The 13,885-nt window shown below is 45.3% G+C and overlaps 1 protein-coding gene across 1 annotated transcript in view; it reads left to right on the top strand.

Annotated features, from left to right (window-relative positions):
- Positions 1–1,015: 1,015 nt before the first annotated feature.
- Positions 1,016–13,885, top strand: part of Myof (myoferlin) — a 148,228-nt gene continuing 135,358 nt past the window's right edge. Inside the window, exon 1 of the mRNA XM_051146405.1 lies at positions 1,016–1,209. Within this exon, the coding sequence (XP_051002362.1) occupies positions 1,122–1,209 (88 nt within the window). The 5' untranslated portion in view covers positions 1,016–1,121. The remainder of the gene's footprint in view (positions 1,210–13,885) is intronic.

Raw genomic sequence — 13,885 nt, 5'->3', positions numbered from 1 at the left:
TCTTCTTGGTTGTATGTTAGAAGCAGAAAGAGTTTCTGTGTTTCGGCAGCCTGGTGTGATCATTCTGAAACACAATAATCTGGTTTACCAACTTGCATTACCAGGAAGACTATGAAAATCACGACACTGTAGCAAGATGCGTGTGATTTTCTACATGCTTCCTGCCAGGCCCCACAGGACTTGTGTCTTACAACACATTTTATATCTATTTTGATAAATAAAGACACAGAAGAAGAGAGTGGCAAAGAAATTTGCCCAGGCGATGCAGTTCAAAGTGATAAAGGACTCCTCATGTGCTCTAACCACCAGGCTGCTTTGCCTCACTTCAACCCTCTTAGAAGCAGACCATAAATACTCGGAACAGTGGACAATCCCTTCTCCATTTCCTCTGAAAACGTTAGCTTTCCGTGACCCAGAGAAGCCAGGACACTACTTTCCAAGAGTTCCCATGGCAAATCAGTCTGGAAAGCAAAAGGCCAAGGACAGTGTATCTGTTTAACTCATTTCTTCCAGTACCTGGACATTAACTCAACGATTCCTGTCCCATACAGTAGGGGGCGCTTCTTGGCAGCTTTTGAAAAGTCTTTGGTGTTCGCTGAGGGGGCGTGCCCAACAGAGCGAGAAGAAAGGGCAAAAATAAAATTTAAAACCCGACTAAGTAGTTTTAAAACTCCACGAAACTCGGTAAACAGTGCAAGAAGTGGTAGAAAAAACAACGAATTAGGTTTCACGAGTTACTGCTAAAAGGTGACACCATAGCTGTGGGTTTCCTGAACTGCCTGCAGTTAGTCCCAAATCCACCGCGGCTTCATTGGCTGCACAAAATTACTTTTCGTTGTGGTGTCCTTTTTCAGATCCACATTTTCTGAATTCTGCGGCCCTGCGTGGACTCCTGGAGTGTGGAGATCAGTTTACACTTAGCCTTCAGCAAATAATCCTCCAGAGGTCCACCCTACCCCTCACTCCCCCCTCACCCCACCTACTCCTGGCTGGAGACGCCCTCCCCCAGCCTGGAGAAGCCCTCCTCCAGCTGGGAGGCATCCTCCTCTCAGGGCGGAGGGCCCAGCGCCAGCACCGCGTCTTCTCTGTCGCTTGGCTGCAACTTGCTTTCTCTAAGAGCCATGCTTCGAGTGATTGTGGAATCTGCCATTAACATCCCTAAAACGAAATTTGGGAAACCGGATCCTATCGTTTCTGTCATTTTTAAGGGTAAGGCAACGTTTTCTTCTCTTTCTCAAGCCCTATCCTGGAAGGCTAGACCTTTGGATCTCTTTTCTTTTCTAGGCAGCGTTTGGCATCTGGTGAAGCCAAGGCTCTCTGTGTTCCTCTGGCAGTCCCGGGTTTACCTGGGCAGGTCACAGTCGATCACTACTTAGGCAATTTAACTTTCCCTAGGTCTTGGAGACTCACTGAATGACCTGACATTTCCCTGAACCCTTCGGGGAACCTCTATTTCCTACTCTCTTGGTTTCAAGTATGAAGGTCTTTTTCGGTTCAAAGTTAGTGTCCATAGGTGTGGATGCATTTTAAAACTTTCTCTCCTTGTGAGAAATGAGTAACCGAGGAAGAAGAATAGCAATTTATTAATTGCTGGAGGCACCATTACACTATCAACCAGTTCGATGCTGCTTTTACTGTCATTTGGGCTTTGAGTAGGTTATATGACGTTACTCTCTCAAGTGTTCTGCATCTTCAGGAGTTGGGGTATTTGGGTATGTACGGTAAAATTGGGATTGCCCACCCGGAAGGAACTCTGACGCTCCTCAGCAGCTTAGGAGTCAGACTCTACAGGGCTGGGTAACCTTAGGCAAATGACTTCATCGCTCCTCTATGTCTGTGCGTTCCTCTGCAAAACAAGGAGGAAGGTTTAAACTGGTTGGTCTTTGAAAGGCTTCTTGGAATTCCAAGCAGTTATTTATGACACGAGCTGTGATTGCGGTGGTGGAGGGGACTGGCGGCTGCTAACTTAGGATGCTCCCCCTCCTCCTAGGCGGGGCAGGTGACTGCAGCTCCGGTTGGAGGGCTGGTGCAAACCTGGACATAGGGCTTCATCTCTTTTCTCTTTGGCCTTGGTCCTCCTAAGATTGCCAGCTCACTTCCTGGGGGGACCCTGCTGAACTGGAGCTTCGACAGGCAGGCTTTTTCTTAGCACACCTTGACACATTTCCCTCCAACCTCAGGAATTTGACCACTTCTTTCCTCCACTGTTGTGTCCGTTCTTAAAATTCCTATTTCTCTTCTCAAATCTTTTCTTCTGAGGGACGATACTCAAAGCTGCTAAATGGCTGTTCAGTTCGAAAAAGAAAAACAAGAGTAAGGAAGAAAAGTAAGGAAACATAGAAGGAAGGAAGGAGGGAAGGAACGAAAGAAGGAATGAAGGAAAGAAGAGATCTAGAAAACAAAACTCAGATTCTTACTGGAAAGTGTGATTTACAGTTCAGACTCTGGATTAGGGGAATCATATTGAATTCATTTTCATGTAGTACTTTTAAAAACAATCTATCTTAAACGGTTACATAATACTGACATAACATGAAGAAGTCGCATCTTTCACCATTGGCATGTAAAAAGATGCTAGGATTGAGAAGTCATGTTTGAGGCAAATTGTACAGATTATGAAATAATCTGGAATTAACACTTTAAAAAACTGATTTATTATCTAGGAAGAATATGCAGTAATTGACATTTTTAAGTGACTAAAAATTTGTTGATAAAAGAAAACATTCAACTGGAAGGGGAAATGTCAGTTAAATTGGCAAATGTGGTCTAGCCAGACAATCATGTTTCTAGTTCCCTTTGGTTGTACAGATTGAGTGGTAAAGTCATTCATTCATCCATCCATCCATCCATCCATCCATCCATTCATTCATTCATTCATCTGACACAAGAAAGATCATTGAACTCAGTGTGGGAACATTTGAACTCTTGGCAAGCTTTTCTTTTTGGTGGAGTCTCCCCACTTTTCATCCCTGAGTATCAAACCCAGGGCTTTGCACACACTCTGTCACTGACCCATATCTGCTCTACACATCTGGACACTAGCCAGTAATGCCTAAATAACAGATAACCTTGGATATCCCAGCTCTGACCATCCGGGGCTCAGCTTCCTTGCTGTGGCATATAGCAGGATACTGTCTTTCTAGCTTTGAGATGCTGCAGCTTTCCAGTACCGGACTTTGATCATCTGCTCTCAGTGTGGTCTGAAAGCCATTATCTTAGAAGGAATGGGAAAGACAGTCTTGGATATGACTTCTTGCCTTCTTTCCCAGCAGTCTGAATATCCTGGTGGTAGCAGTCCTTCCAGTTGTGTGTCCACTTCTGAGCACTGTGTAAAATTAAGTCGGATTAAGCCCTGACAGAACTCAAGATCTTATATCGTGCTATCAATGTTCCTAAATGAGCAAGAGCTAAAAACCGTTGGGCCCACCTCCTGCGATGGGGAGGGGGAGGCGTGGCTAGTTGAGAGGAGGACATGGAGGTGGTGATGCTCGCATGGATACTGTAAGGTTCTGCCCATGATTGGGCAGACCTATTGCTTCTCAGCCTCCAAGAGAGGATTGGAGGGGGGGGCACTTCCTGGTAGGAGTGTGTTGCAGAGCAATCCTGTTCACATATTGGCCAGAAAAAGGGAGAAAGGACGAAGCAAGGGCATTGAAACCCCTTCAAAGGCACACCCCAATGATCTACAAGTCCCCAGCTCTTACAGGGCCCATCACCTATTTACCACAGGCTGAAGAATAAACCCTTCATGGCTGGGACTTTGGGGACCACATCTTTGAACCCCAGCGGAGGCCCTGCTAGCTTGCAACTATACTGCAGCTGGGAGCAAGCGTGCTTAGTCACCAACAGGCTTGGAGCCGGCCTCAGGCCTTTGTGTAGCCTTCAGCTGACTGTGGAGATGTTGTTCCCAGCCTCGTATGAACCAGGAAGTTTGATCCTGCTTCCGCTGCTGAAGTGTAGGCGTGCAGGAGTGGATTGTGAAGGGAGCAGAGCTTATGTCCTTTTCCTCCTTCCTGGGTTCCACCAGCCAGTTCTAAATTTTAAGCCAGCCTGCTTGAGAGCTACAGGTGGCCATTGGCCTCAAGCTCCTTGTAGACAGCCAGAGTGTGCCTTTGGGTCCAGCAGGAATTAGGCTGTACAGACCTCTGAGAAGTCTCAACTCTGAGACATAACCATCTAGAGACTTTAAATATGGGCTGGTGAGAGTCAGTGGTTAAAAACACTTGCTACCAAGCCTGATGGCCTGGGTTCTGTCCCTAGAACCCACAGGGAGAGAGAGAGACCATGTGCCTGCAACTTGTCCCCTGACAACACACACACACACACACACACACACACACACACACACACACACACACACACACACACACACACACACTCATACAAATAATGCTAAAAGTTTAATTTTATTTAATTTAAGTTACTATCATATCTTAATTCTTTGAACAACAGCAGAAAATTCTTACTCCAGCCCTTCCTATGCTATTTCCACTCTTCCTGGGAATCACTGGTCCAAACAGTTTGTTTATCAGAGGCAAGGGCACATGGAGCTCAGCGTTTCAAGCCATGGGTATGTGAGGATGCATTTTTAAAAAAAGATTTTATTTATTTATTTATTGTATATGAGTGTTCTATTTGTACATACACCTGCAGGCCAAAAGAGGGCATGAAAGATGGTTGTGAGCAGCCATGTGGTTGCTGGGAATTGAACTCAGGACCTCTGAAAGAGCAGACAGTGCTCTTACCGGCTGAGCCGTCTCATCTCTCCAGCTCCCTGAGGATGAATTTGAACCTCTGATCCTCCTTGTTCTCCATCTCCCATGAGCTGGGACTTGCCACCATGCCCAGTTCATTGGTCTGAACAATTAGGCTTAAATCTCTTATAGCCTCATGGTGTAGACATGCAAAGTGCTCCGGTCTTGTGAGCATGCCATTTCTGAAGGGCTGGTGCTCTGGGGCATTTTGTTTTGTTTGTTGGCTTGTAGTCTTTTAAAGGTCATTTTGCCATATGGCTATTGCAGTTCACTTGCGTTTTCCCTCTGACTGTTGCTCTTCTTCTGTGTGAAAGCCATCTCTTGGAAGGGTGAGTGGAGAGAAACCTTTCTTGTAGACTCTTCCTCTGGTGTGCGTTTACAATGTGACAGTGTTTTATCCAGAGGACCATACCTCTTCTGGGAAACATGGCTGCCACAAAAGCAGTTTTCCTTTCTTCCTTCCTTCCTTCCTTCCTTCCTTCCTTTCTTCCTTTCTTTCTTTCTTTCATTTTGACAGGGTTTCTCTGTGTACCCTTGGCTGTCGTGGACTTGCTTTGTAGACCAGGCTGGCCTCGAACTCACAGAGATCCACCTGTCTCTGCCTCCCAAGTGCTAGGATTAAAGGCGTGTGCCACCACACCCAGCAATAGCAGTTTTCCTATCCTGTCCTTCTAATACGATCATTTTGCACCCAAGCTTCCTGTCTTCTCGCCACTTACAGATCTTCTCCTTGTGGAATGTCTCCTACCAGATGTCTAGTGGGTAACTGTTGGGTTAGTATGTAGTTTTCAGCATTCTTCTTATTTCCCTTGAACATATTTTGGTGTGTAAGCCTAGACATTTTTAGTGCCTCTTCCAATTAGTGTATCCAGCTTTGAAATCTTTGTCTTGTTTAATATGTGTTTGTTGGTTGTGTGTGGGTGTAGGAAGGATTTCTCTTTCCACTATGTGGATCCCCCAACTTGGTGCTGAGCACCTTTACCCACTATATGATCTCACTGGCCCCATTTGCCTGTTTCTTAGCAAGAACCACTTTGTAATTTGAAATTACTGCTTTAATCTTTATTGTAAAAACCTTGCAAATGAAAAACATCACAGATAAAAAATTAACCAGACCAGAAGTCTGTGCATCTCAGTGAAATTCATTGTTAGTTACAGGGTTTATCTATGTAACCTTGGCTGTCCTGGACTCAACTTTTTAGACCAGGCTGGCCTCGAACTCACAGTGATCCACCTGCCTCTGCCTCCCCAAGTGCTGAGATTACAGGCATGAGCCACCGTGTGTGCATGTACATAGTTTTGTAATAATAATATAAATACTGTGATGAGCCAAAATCAAATAAATAAAAATAAATTACTACCTGAATGTTTTTATTTTCATTTGGGGGGTATTAATAAAGTGTCTGTGTATGTGTGTGTGTGGGGGGGGCTTGCTGCTACAAGTTTTCTAGTTTTATTTTTAAGTGACAAAGTAGAGCTTTATGTTTATGAGGTGTTGTAGGACCCATGGTATTGTTGTTGTGAGATCCTAGTGGCCCTTCATAGATAAAAATAAAGACACTAAGACTTTTTAATATTTCCAGGCTTAGGCCTTAGCTGGGCAGACTCTCAATTAGCTCATCTAAGTTAACCCAAACACCTAGTTCCAGCCAGCCAGGTGGCTAGCAATACCTTCCAGGCCTGTAGTCACATTCTTCTCTCAGGTCTCCTGGTGAAAGGGCCTTCCTCTCCACCCCCTTCCTCAGGAAGTACTGCCTCACACTTTTCTCTCTGTTCAACTACAGGCTGCCAGTAGCTTTTTGTTTGTTTGTTTGTTTTGTTTTTTGAGACAGGGTTTCTCTGTGGAGTCCTCACTGTCCTGTACTCCCTTTGTAGACCAACGTTGGCAGCTTTCGTTATCCAGTCAGGGATAATTGGGAGGCAATGCTTACATGAGGTCATTTTGGATACCAGAGAACTTGCTCCTAGAGCTATAAAGATCTTGGGCGTCAAGCAATTCCCATTTGCATACATAGTAGCTCCAGACCAGCCCCAACAATGAGATACAGTGCAGCACTGCTGTTGGTGCAATACACCATCCTGCTGAGCATGTGGTGCATGGCTGCCCTCCCAGAGCTCAGGAAGTAGAGTTAGGAAGATTGCAAGTTTGAATTCGAAGCCAGCTTGGGGAACATAGTAAGCATTTAACCTCTGTGTGTGTGTGTGTGTGTGTGTGTGTGTGTGTGTGTGTGTGTGTGTGTGATGGTCCAATCAAAGCAAATTGACGATGATTACCACCTCAAGATTTTGTATTTTCCGATGTGAGAAACATTCAAAATCCTGAGATGTTTCCTTTTTTCTTTTTCTTTGTGTGTGTGTGTGTATCTGTATGTGTATGGTGTGTGTGTGTGTGTGTGTGTGTGTGTGTGTGTGTGTATGTGTACATGTACTTGCCAGTGGTGCAAGAGGTCAGCCTTGAATGGCAGGTCTCATCTTCCGCCTTGTTTGAGGCAGGTCTCTTGTTTGTAGGTGGCCCACAATTTCCTTGGGTTCTCCCATCTCTTCTGTTAGAGAGTTGGAATTCTAGAATCACACTGTGTACAGCTTTCTGTAGGCTTTGGAGATTTGAACTCAGGTTCTTGCCCTTGCTCAGCAAGCACTTTACCCACTGAGCCGTCTCTCCAATGTCCACAGATAAATTTTAAAAGAATCTTTTAGATAATTAAAAAAAAAAAAAACTGTGAGATTCCACTAAGAATGGTGAAGTGTAATGGGAGAAAGTGCTCATGGGGCTCATTATAGTTTATGGAGGTGAGTGGCCCATATAGAACCTTGGTCCACTTATAGTATGGTAGAGTCTAGAAGATTTTCACAGGTAATGATGGTCGTGGTAAATGAGTACTTCAATGGAATCATGGTGTTGTATTGACAAACATTCAGGGAGGCAAAACTGTTTAATCTACTGAGTCATTCTTCCCACTTCCGGGAGAGCAGGGCTTGGACACTCACTGTTGGAGGATGGTGGCCACACCCTGCTGACACATGGGGACTGTATATTCCCCAAAGGCTCATTCTCTGGCTCCCAGTCATTGATAAAAACCACAGCTGCTTTTAGAAATTAATTAGCATGTCCTGTTTTCCTTCCTTCCTCCATAACACAGCTTACCCGTATGCCCTCAGCCAAGGGCATTGGCTCTTTTCTGGCTTCTTTTCTGATTATCGGGTTCTCCCTGCCCTTAAGATTTCTGTCCCTGTCCAGGTGGTATAGCATGATCAGGCCTTCTCCAACACCTGACACATTGATAGATGTTGAATATGCCTTTTCAGTGTTGACGATTGAAAGCAAAGGCCTGGTAGGAGATTAGAGGCATCTGGGAGTAATGAAACCTTTGCTTTTTAATCCTGAAGGGGCCATGGTTATTGGTCCATCTTCCTTTGTTCAGGAAGAAAGTGCTCCGTGGATGGATCTAGGTAAAGGAGCCATTGTGCCACACATTCCTGGACGCTAGGCATAACCAGTTTGTAGCACCTGCTATCCAGACGAATTGACATGTGTGCACTCTTAAACCTGTAAAGAACTATGAAAAGCAGCTGCCTTTCATGCTGAAAATTTATATGTGAAACATGCACTGGTCTATGGTATAAATACTAACTAGAACACTCTGGCGTGACAACAGTCTTCTTACTGACTTCATAGCTTCTGCTGAACAGCTGCTCTGTTGAACAGTGGCATACTTTGTGCACAATTGTCACTCAGAAATAGCTATAGGACATCTGTCACCTTAAGCCTTCATTCAACTAACTTCTAATTGGTCATTTCAGAGAAAGGTCCTGGGCTTTAAAGTCAGCATTGCCTGAATGAGAATTTTAATTGCCACGTCTTGTTTCCTAATTACTTATGAGCAAATAAAATTTTCAGTTTCGGTGGTTTAAATACCACTTGGTGTTGGCTGGTTTCCCATTAACTTGGCAAAAACTAGAGTCACCTGGACAGAGGAAACCTCAACTGAGGAGCTGCCTGTAGTAGACTGCCTGTAGGCAAGGCTGTGGGGCATTTTCTTGATTAGTGATTGATGAGGGAGGGCCTAGTCCACTTCGGTGATGCCATCCCAGGGCAGATGGTCCTGAGCTGTATTAGAAAGCAAGCCAGACAGGGGTGGGGAGCAAGCCAGTAACTAGCATTCCCTCATGGTCTCTGCTTCAGTTGCCATCTCCAGGTTCCAACCTTGGCTTCCCTTTATGATGACTGGTGACCAGAACCTGGAAGCCAGAGACACTCTTTCCTCTCCCAAGTTGCTGATTTTTTGTTTTTTGTTTTTGTTGTTATTTTTTGTTTTGTTTTTGTTTTTTTGATTTTAGGTTTTTCGAGACAGGGTTTCTCTGTGTAGCCTTGGCTGTCCTGGACTCACTTTGTAGACCATTCTGGCCTCAAACTCACAGTGATCCACCTGCCTCTGCCTCCCAAGCACCACCATGCCTAGCTTGGTCATGTTGTTTTATTACAGCAACAGAAAGGCAAAATAGGATGGCCTCCCACCTTTCAGGATTACTTGTGGATCAGGTAGAAATGCAGACGGTCTTGAAGGTCTTGCACACAGGAATTCTAAATTTCCTCTCCATTTTGATAAGTTGCCTTTTGTTTTTAAGACAGGGTTTCTCTGTGTAGCCTTGGCTGTCTTGGACTCACTTTGTAGACCAGGCTGGCCTCCTCTGCCTCCCAGAGTGCTGGGCTTACAGGCATTTGCCACTGTACCTGGTGATTAGTTGTTTTTATGGAGTCCTACAGTGTGCACCAGTGTCGGGAGCCAAAGTGAAAAACATACTGAGCATGCTCTGGTCTTGTAGGCCTAGGGCATTAGAATGAGATACAAACTAGTGTCTCATTGGAAGCATGGAAAATTTGCAGCTTATGAGTACAAAGAGGCCAGATTTGGTGGCAGGTGTCTGGAATTCCAGACCTGAAAAATACATGCAAGAGGACCACCACAAGTCCAAGGCCAGCCTGGTCTGCACAGCCAGTTGCAGTCCAGGCATACATAGGGAGACCTTGTCTCAAAAACGGAACCATGTAAGCAAGCAAAAAGAGTAACTAGAAGACTGGAAAGCTCTGAGAGGAAGGTGCTGGCACTTAATCTGGCTTTAAAGGACAGGTGGAAGCTAGGAGGTAGCTGGACATGGCTAACATGTGGATCATCTTAGCATCTGGGAGGCCGAGACAGGAGGATCACAGGTTTAAGGCTGACTGAGCTGCATAGTGAGATCCTGTGAAAAGAAAAAAAAAAAAAAAAAAAATGGAGGGAAGGAGGAAAGAAGTTACTCCAGGCTTTGAAAGAACCACAAAGGACAGGGGAATTGTGGACTTCTTTCTTTCTTTTTTTCTTTCTTTCATTTTTTTTTTTTTTGTTTGTTTTTTGAGACAGGGTTTCTCTGTGTAGCCTTGGCTGTCCTGGACTCGCTTTGTAGACCAGGCTGGCCTCAAACTCACAGGAATCCGCCTGCCTCTGCCTCCCGAGTGCTGGGATTAAAGGCGTGCACCACCACTGCCTGGCGGAATTGTGGATTTATGTGTTGAGATTAACAAGAGTAGTCTGGTTTGGGAACTGTGATTCACCGGTAACACAGGGAATCTCTCCGTGAATGGCAGCTGCAGTGGTCTGGGCGATTACTTAGGTTTATTGATTGGGTCAAATGCTTAGAGGGGAGGAGCTAATGAAAGATCCTAAGGGACCAGCCCTACTGATCCAAATTAACTGAAGCCACACCTAGCGGGTTGATAGGACCATCCTTCTTTCACTTCCCTGTGAAACAGAACACGAGACTGCCCTGTGTCATCAGAGCGTTTAAGCCTGTGGGTGAGCACAGCCTGGGTGGGGTGGCTTTAGAAAAGATTGTCATGAGGGAGGCAATCAGGAACAACGGCATAGAATGTGAAAGTGATATTTGAAAACAAACAGCTGGCATCCCAAAGGTCAAGTGGGGAGCGTTTCCTCAGCTAAGTAAGCTGAGATGTGGGTCTCATTCACTCCTCTCCTTGCACCCTTGTCCAACCCAAAAAGGTAAGGTGTCACAGTCAGGAGCCATTCTGCAAAGAGCAGAAGCCCATTCAAGCTTGTGCAGGGAAACTGTGGAGGTCTCTAAAGCCACAGAGGAATCTTACAGAGTACAGAGCATGGGCTCCACAGGAGCTGAACTCATATCAGGCAAGGGCCATTTGCACTGGTATTCTGTCTCTCTCTCTCTCTCTCCTCTCACGACTCTCATCTCTCCCTCTCCTCGCTCCTCTCTCGCTCCTCTCTCTCTCCTCTCTCTCTCTCTCTCTCTCTCTTCCTCCCCTCTGCCCCCAAGTGAGACTTCAAGAGATTGACCCCAGTTCAGTTGGCTCAGCTGCCAGGTTGGTTTACCCCAACTGACTGCGGCCAAAGAGTGCCACTGCCTAAGACATACAAAGCAGGTATACCAGATGTATCTACTGCAGTGTGAGACCCTGAGGACCTAGAACTTCAACCACTTGGCTTCTCTCCTTTAAGCTCAGGGAATTAAGCTTCTTTAAATCAATCACTTGACCCAACCCCCTATATAAAGACTTCTTTCTTGCTATGATCAACACAGTGTGTGGAAAGGGATGACGGTCTTCGGACTAGGGAGGTTAAGTTTCAGCTCTGGTTTTATTACTAGCAGGTGAAAATCTTTGGGAAACCATATTTCTAGCCTTCATTTCCTCATCTACAAAAATGTTGGAAATAGTTGCACCTCCTAAGGTGTTATAAGGAACAGTGGTGATGAAATATTTAAAGTGCTTTCAAGTGTTCATACCCTCCTTCTCTTGTGACCTCTCCTATCTCTGGAGGACGCACAGAATCCTGGGGGACATTTCTCAGGGGGTAGCCCAGGTTAAGGTCCTCAGAATAAGTGGGATGGCCTTTAGCCATGGCTGCACCAGAATCAAGCAGAGCCTGTTTCTGATTTATCGGCGATGGTGCGCCAGGACCTCTTTTAGGCACAAGGTTAAGTTCTTTGCTTTTCATTGTGGTGAAAGACATAGCATTTTGTCATCAAAACATTTTTAAGGTACATTGTTCTGTTATTAAATATTCACGGAGTTGCTCTTACCTTGAGGCTAGAGTGAACAATGCAGCCACTATGGCATACATGCCACTAGGCATACATGGGCCTAGGTGCACTTTTTGGGGAGTATGAACTCATTAGAATTACTGGATCCTACTATCATTTTGTTTCTTTTTTTTTTTTTTTTTTTTTTTTTTTTTGAGACAAGGTTTCTCTGTGTAGCCTTGGCTGTCCTAGACTCGCTTTGTAGACCAGGCTGGCCTCGAACTCACAGTGATTCGCCTGCCTCTGCCTCCCGAGTGCTGGGATTAAAGGCGTGCGCCACCACGCCCGGCTATCATTTTGTTTCTAATTTACTCCTTGTTTCACAGCAGCTGCTCTACCAGCAGTGCAGGGCCCTTCAATTTCTCAGCATCCTTGACAACACTTTTTTCTGCTTTTTGAGAATAGCTGCCTCAGTGAATGGACTGTGTAGGTTCCTAGCACCTCCCCACTGAGTGAACTGTCAGCTCTTTGTCTCATTAGCACAGCGACAATGGCTGCAGTGTAGTTGACTGACTCCTGAGGTTTCTGTGGCCAAAGCAGAGCTGAAGGTGGATATAAAACAAACAGCCTTGGTCCACTACAATGACAGGTCTGTTTTGGTCTGAGCTCCTCAGCTAAGGGTGAATCAAAAGCTCACCCTGCTCTTCCCATGAATCTGTTGGGAGATCAGATTATCCTTAAGTCAGGTGGTCTTGAGATGCTTTCCTCACCCGCTATACTCCTGGCAATGCCCACTGACAGGTGCATTCCACATTTGCTGGAGTGTTGGCTTTCTGTCTGCCCCCTTCACTTGACAGTAAACTTTGTGAACACAGGGCCTGCGTCTCTTCTCTAGCAACTGGGTGCCCAGCAGACAGGTAACAAGCAGTCTTGGTTTTTTTGTTTGTTTGGTTTGGTTTGGTTTGGTTTGGTTTGGTTTTTTGAGACAGGATTTTTCTGTGTAGCCTTGGCTGTCTTGAACTCGCTTTGTAGACCAGGCTGGCCTCGAACTCATAGAGATCCACCTGCCTCTGCTTTCTGAGTGCTGGGATTAAAGGTGTGTGCCACCATGTCTGGCCTAGCAGTACCCTTTAAATTAACAACCCTGACTCTTCTCATTCATCTGGACTGGGAGTCACAGACCACAGGGACCAAACGGGCCCAGGTCTCTAGCCCCACAACTACAAACCTGACTTATCTGAGTGTTTAGGACTTCAGAGGTTTTACAGGCTCATTGGGATCCACAAAGCTGTATCTCAAAGAAAACTGAAAGGCAGGGTACACCAGACAACTTCTGACCTGGACCTGAAGCCTTTGTTTTATTTTGAGACAGGCTTTTCCTGGCCTGGAACTCACTATGTAGACAGGCTGGCCTTGAACTCACAGTGACCCCGCCTGTCTCTGCTTCCTGAGTGCTGGGATTAAAGTCTTATGCCACCAAACCTGGCTCTAGAACTTTAGTTTTAGGAATCACAAGCACCTCTCTTGAGTCTCAGTTTTCCTAGCTGTTCTAAGATCTTTTCATAAAAATAAATCAAGATAAGTGTATCTGAGGTGTCGGGACTGAAAAGAATGTTTATTTTCACCCCACTTCTTGAAGTCTGGCTCTCTTCACCCATTGCCAAGTGAAAAGCCAGCGAGCTAAGTTCAGGACTAAAGACACAGGAAGTTTGCAAGTCCAGTGAGGACAACTGGCAGTGGCAGGAAGCTCTCCTTTAGAAGGCCAAGCTGAGTCTAGAGATGGTTTTCACATCATGTTAAAATGACCAGTCAGCACGCTGAAATCAGAATCCTTTATCAATTTAAAAAAAATGTCATTCAGCACTATTTTCCATGCACCTACTGTGTGTTCCATTAGCTAGAGACTCATGGTCACATGGAGCTTCCTATGATGTGGAAAGAGTCAAGACCTGCCTGTGTGATAGGAAGCCACTAGCCATATGTGGTTGCCAGTCACCAAAGTGTGGCCACTGTGACCAAGGGATTAAAATTATTATTATTGTTTGTTTGTTTGTTTGTTTTGAGACAGGGTTTCTCTTTGTAGTCTTGAGCTGTCCTGGACT

This window comes from Acomys russatus, chromosome 5, assembly GCF_903995435.1.
Source record: "Acomys russatus chromosome 5, mAcoRus1.1, whole genome shotgun sequence".
In the NCBI taxonomy this organism is placed as follows: Eukaryota; Metazoa; Chordata; class Mammalia; order Rodentia; family Muridae; genus Acomys; species Acomys russatus.
Note: the sequence above shows the minus strand (reverse complement) of the source record. Positions and strands in the feature narration are given on the sequence as shown.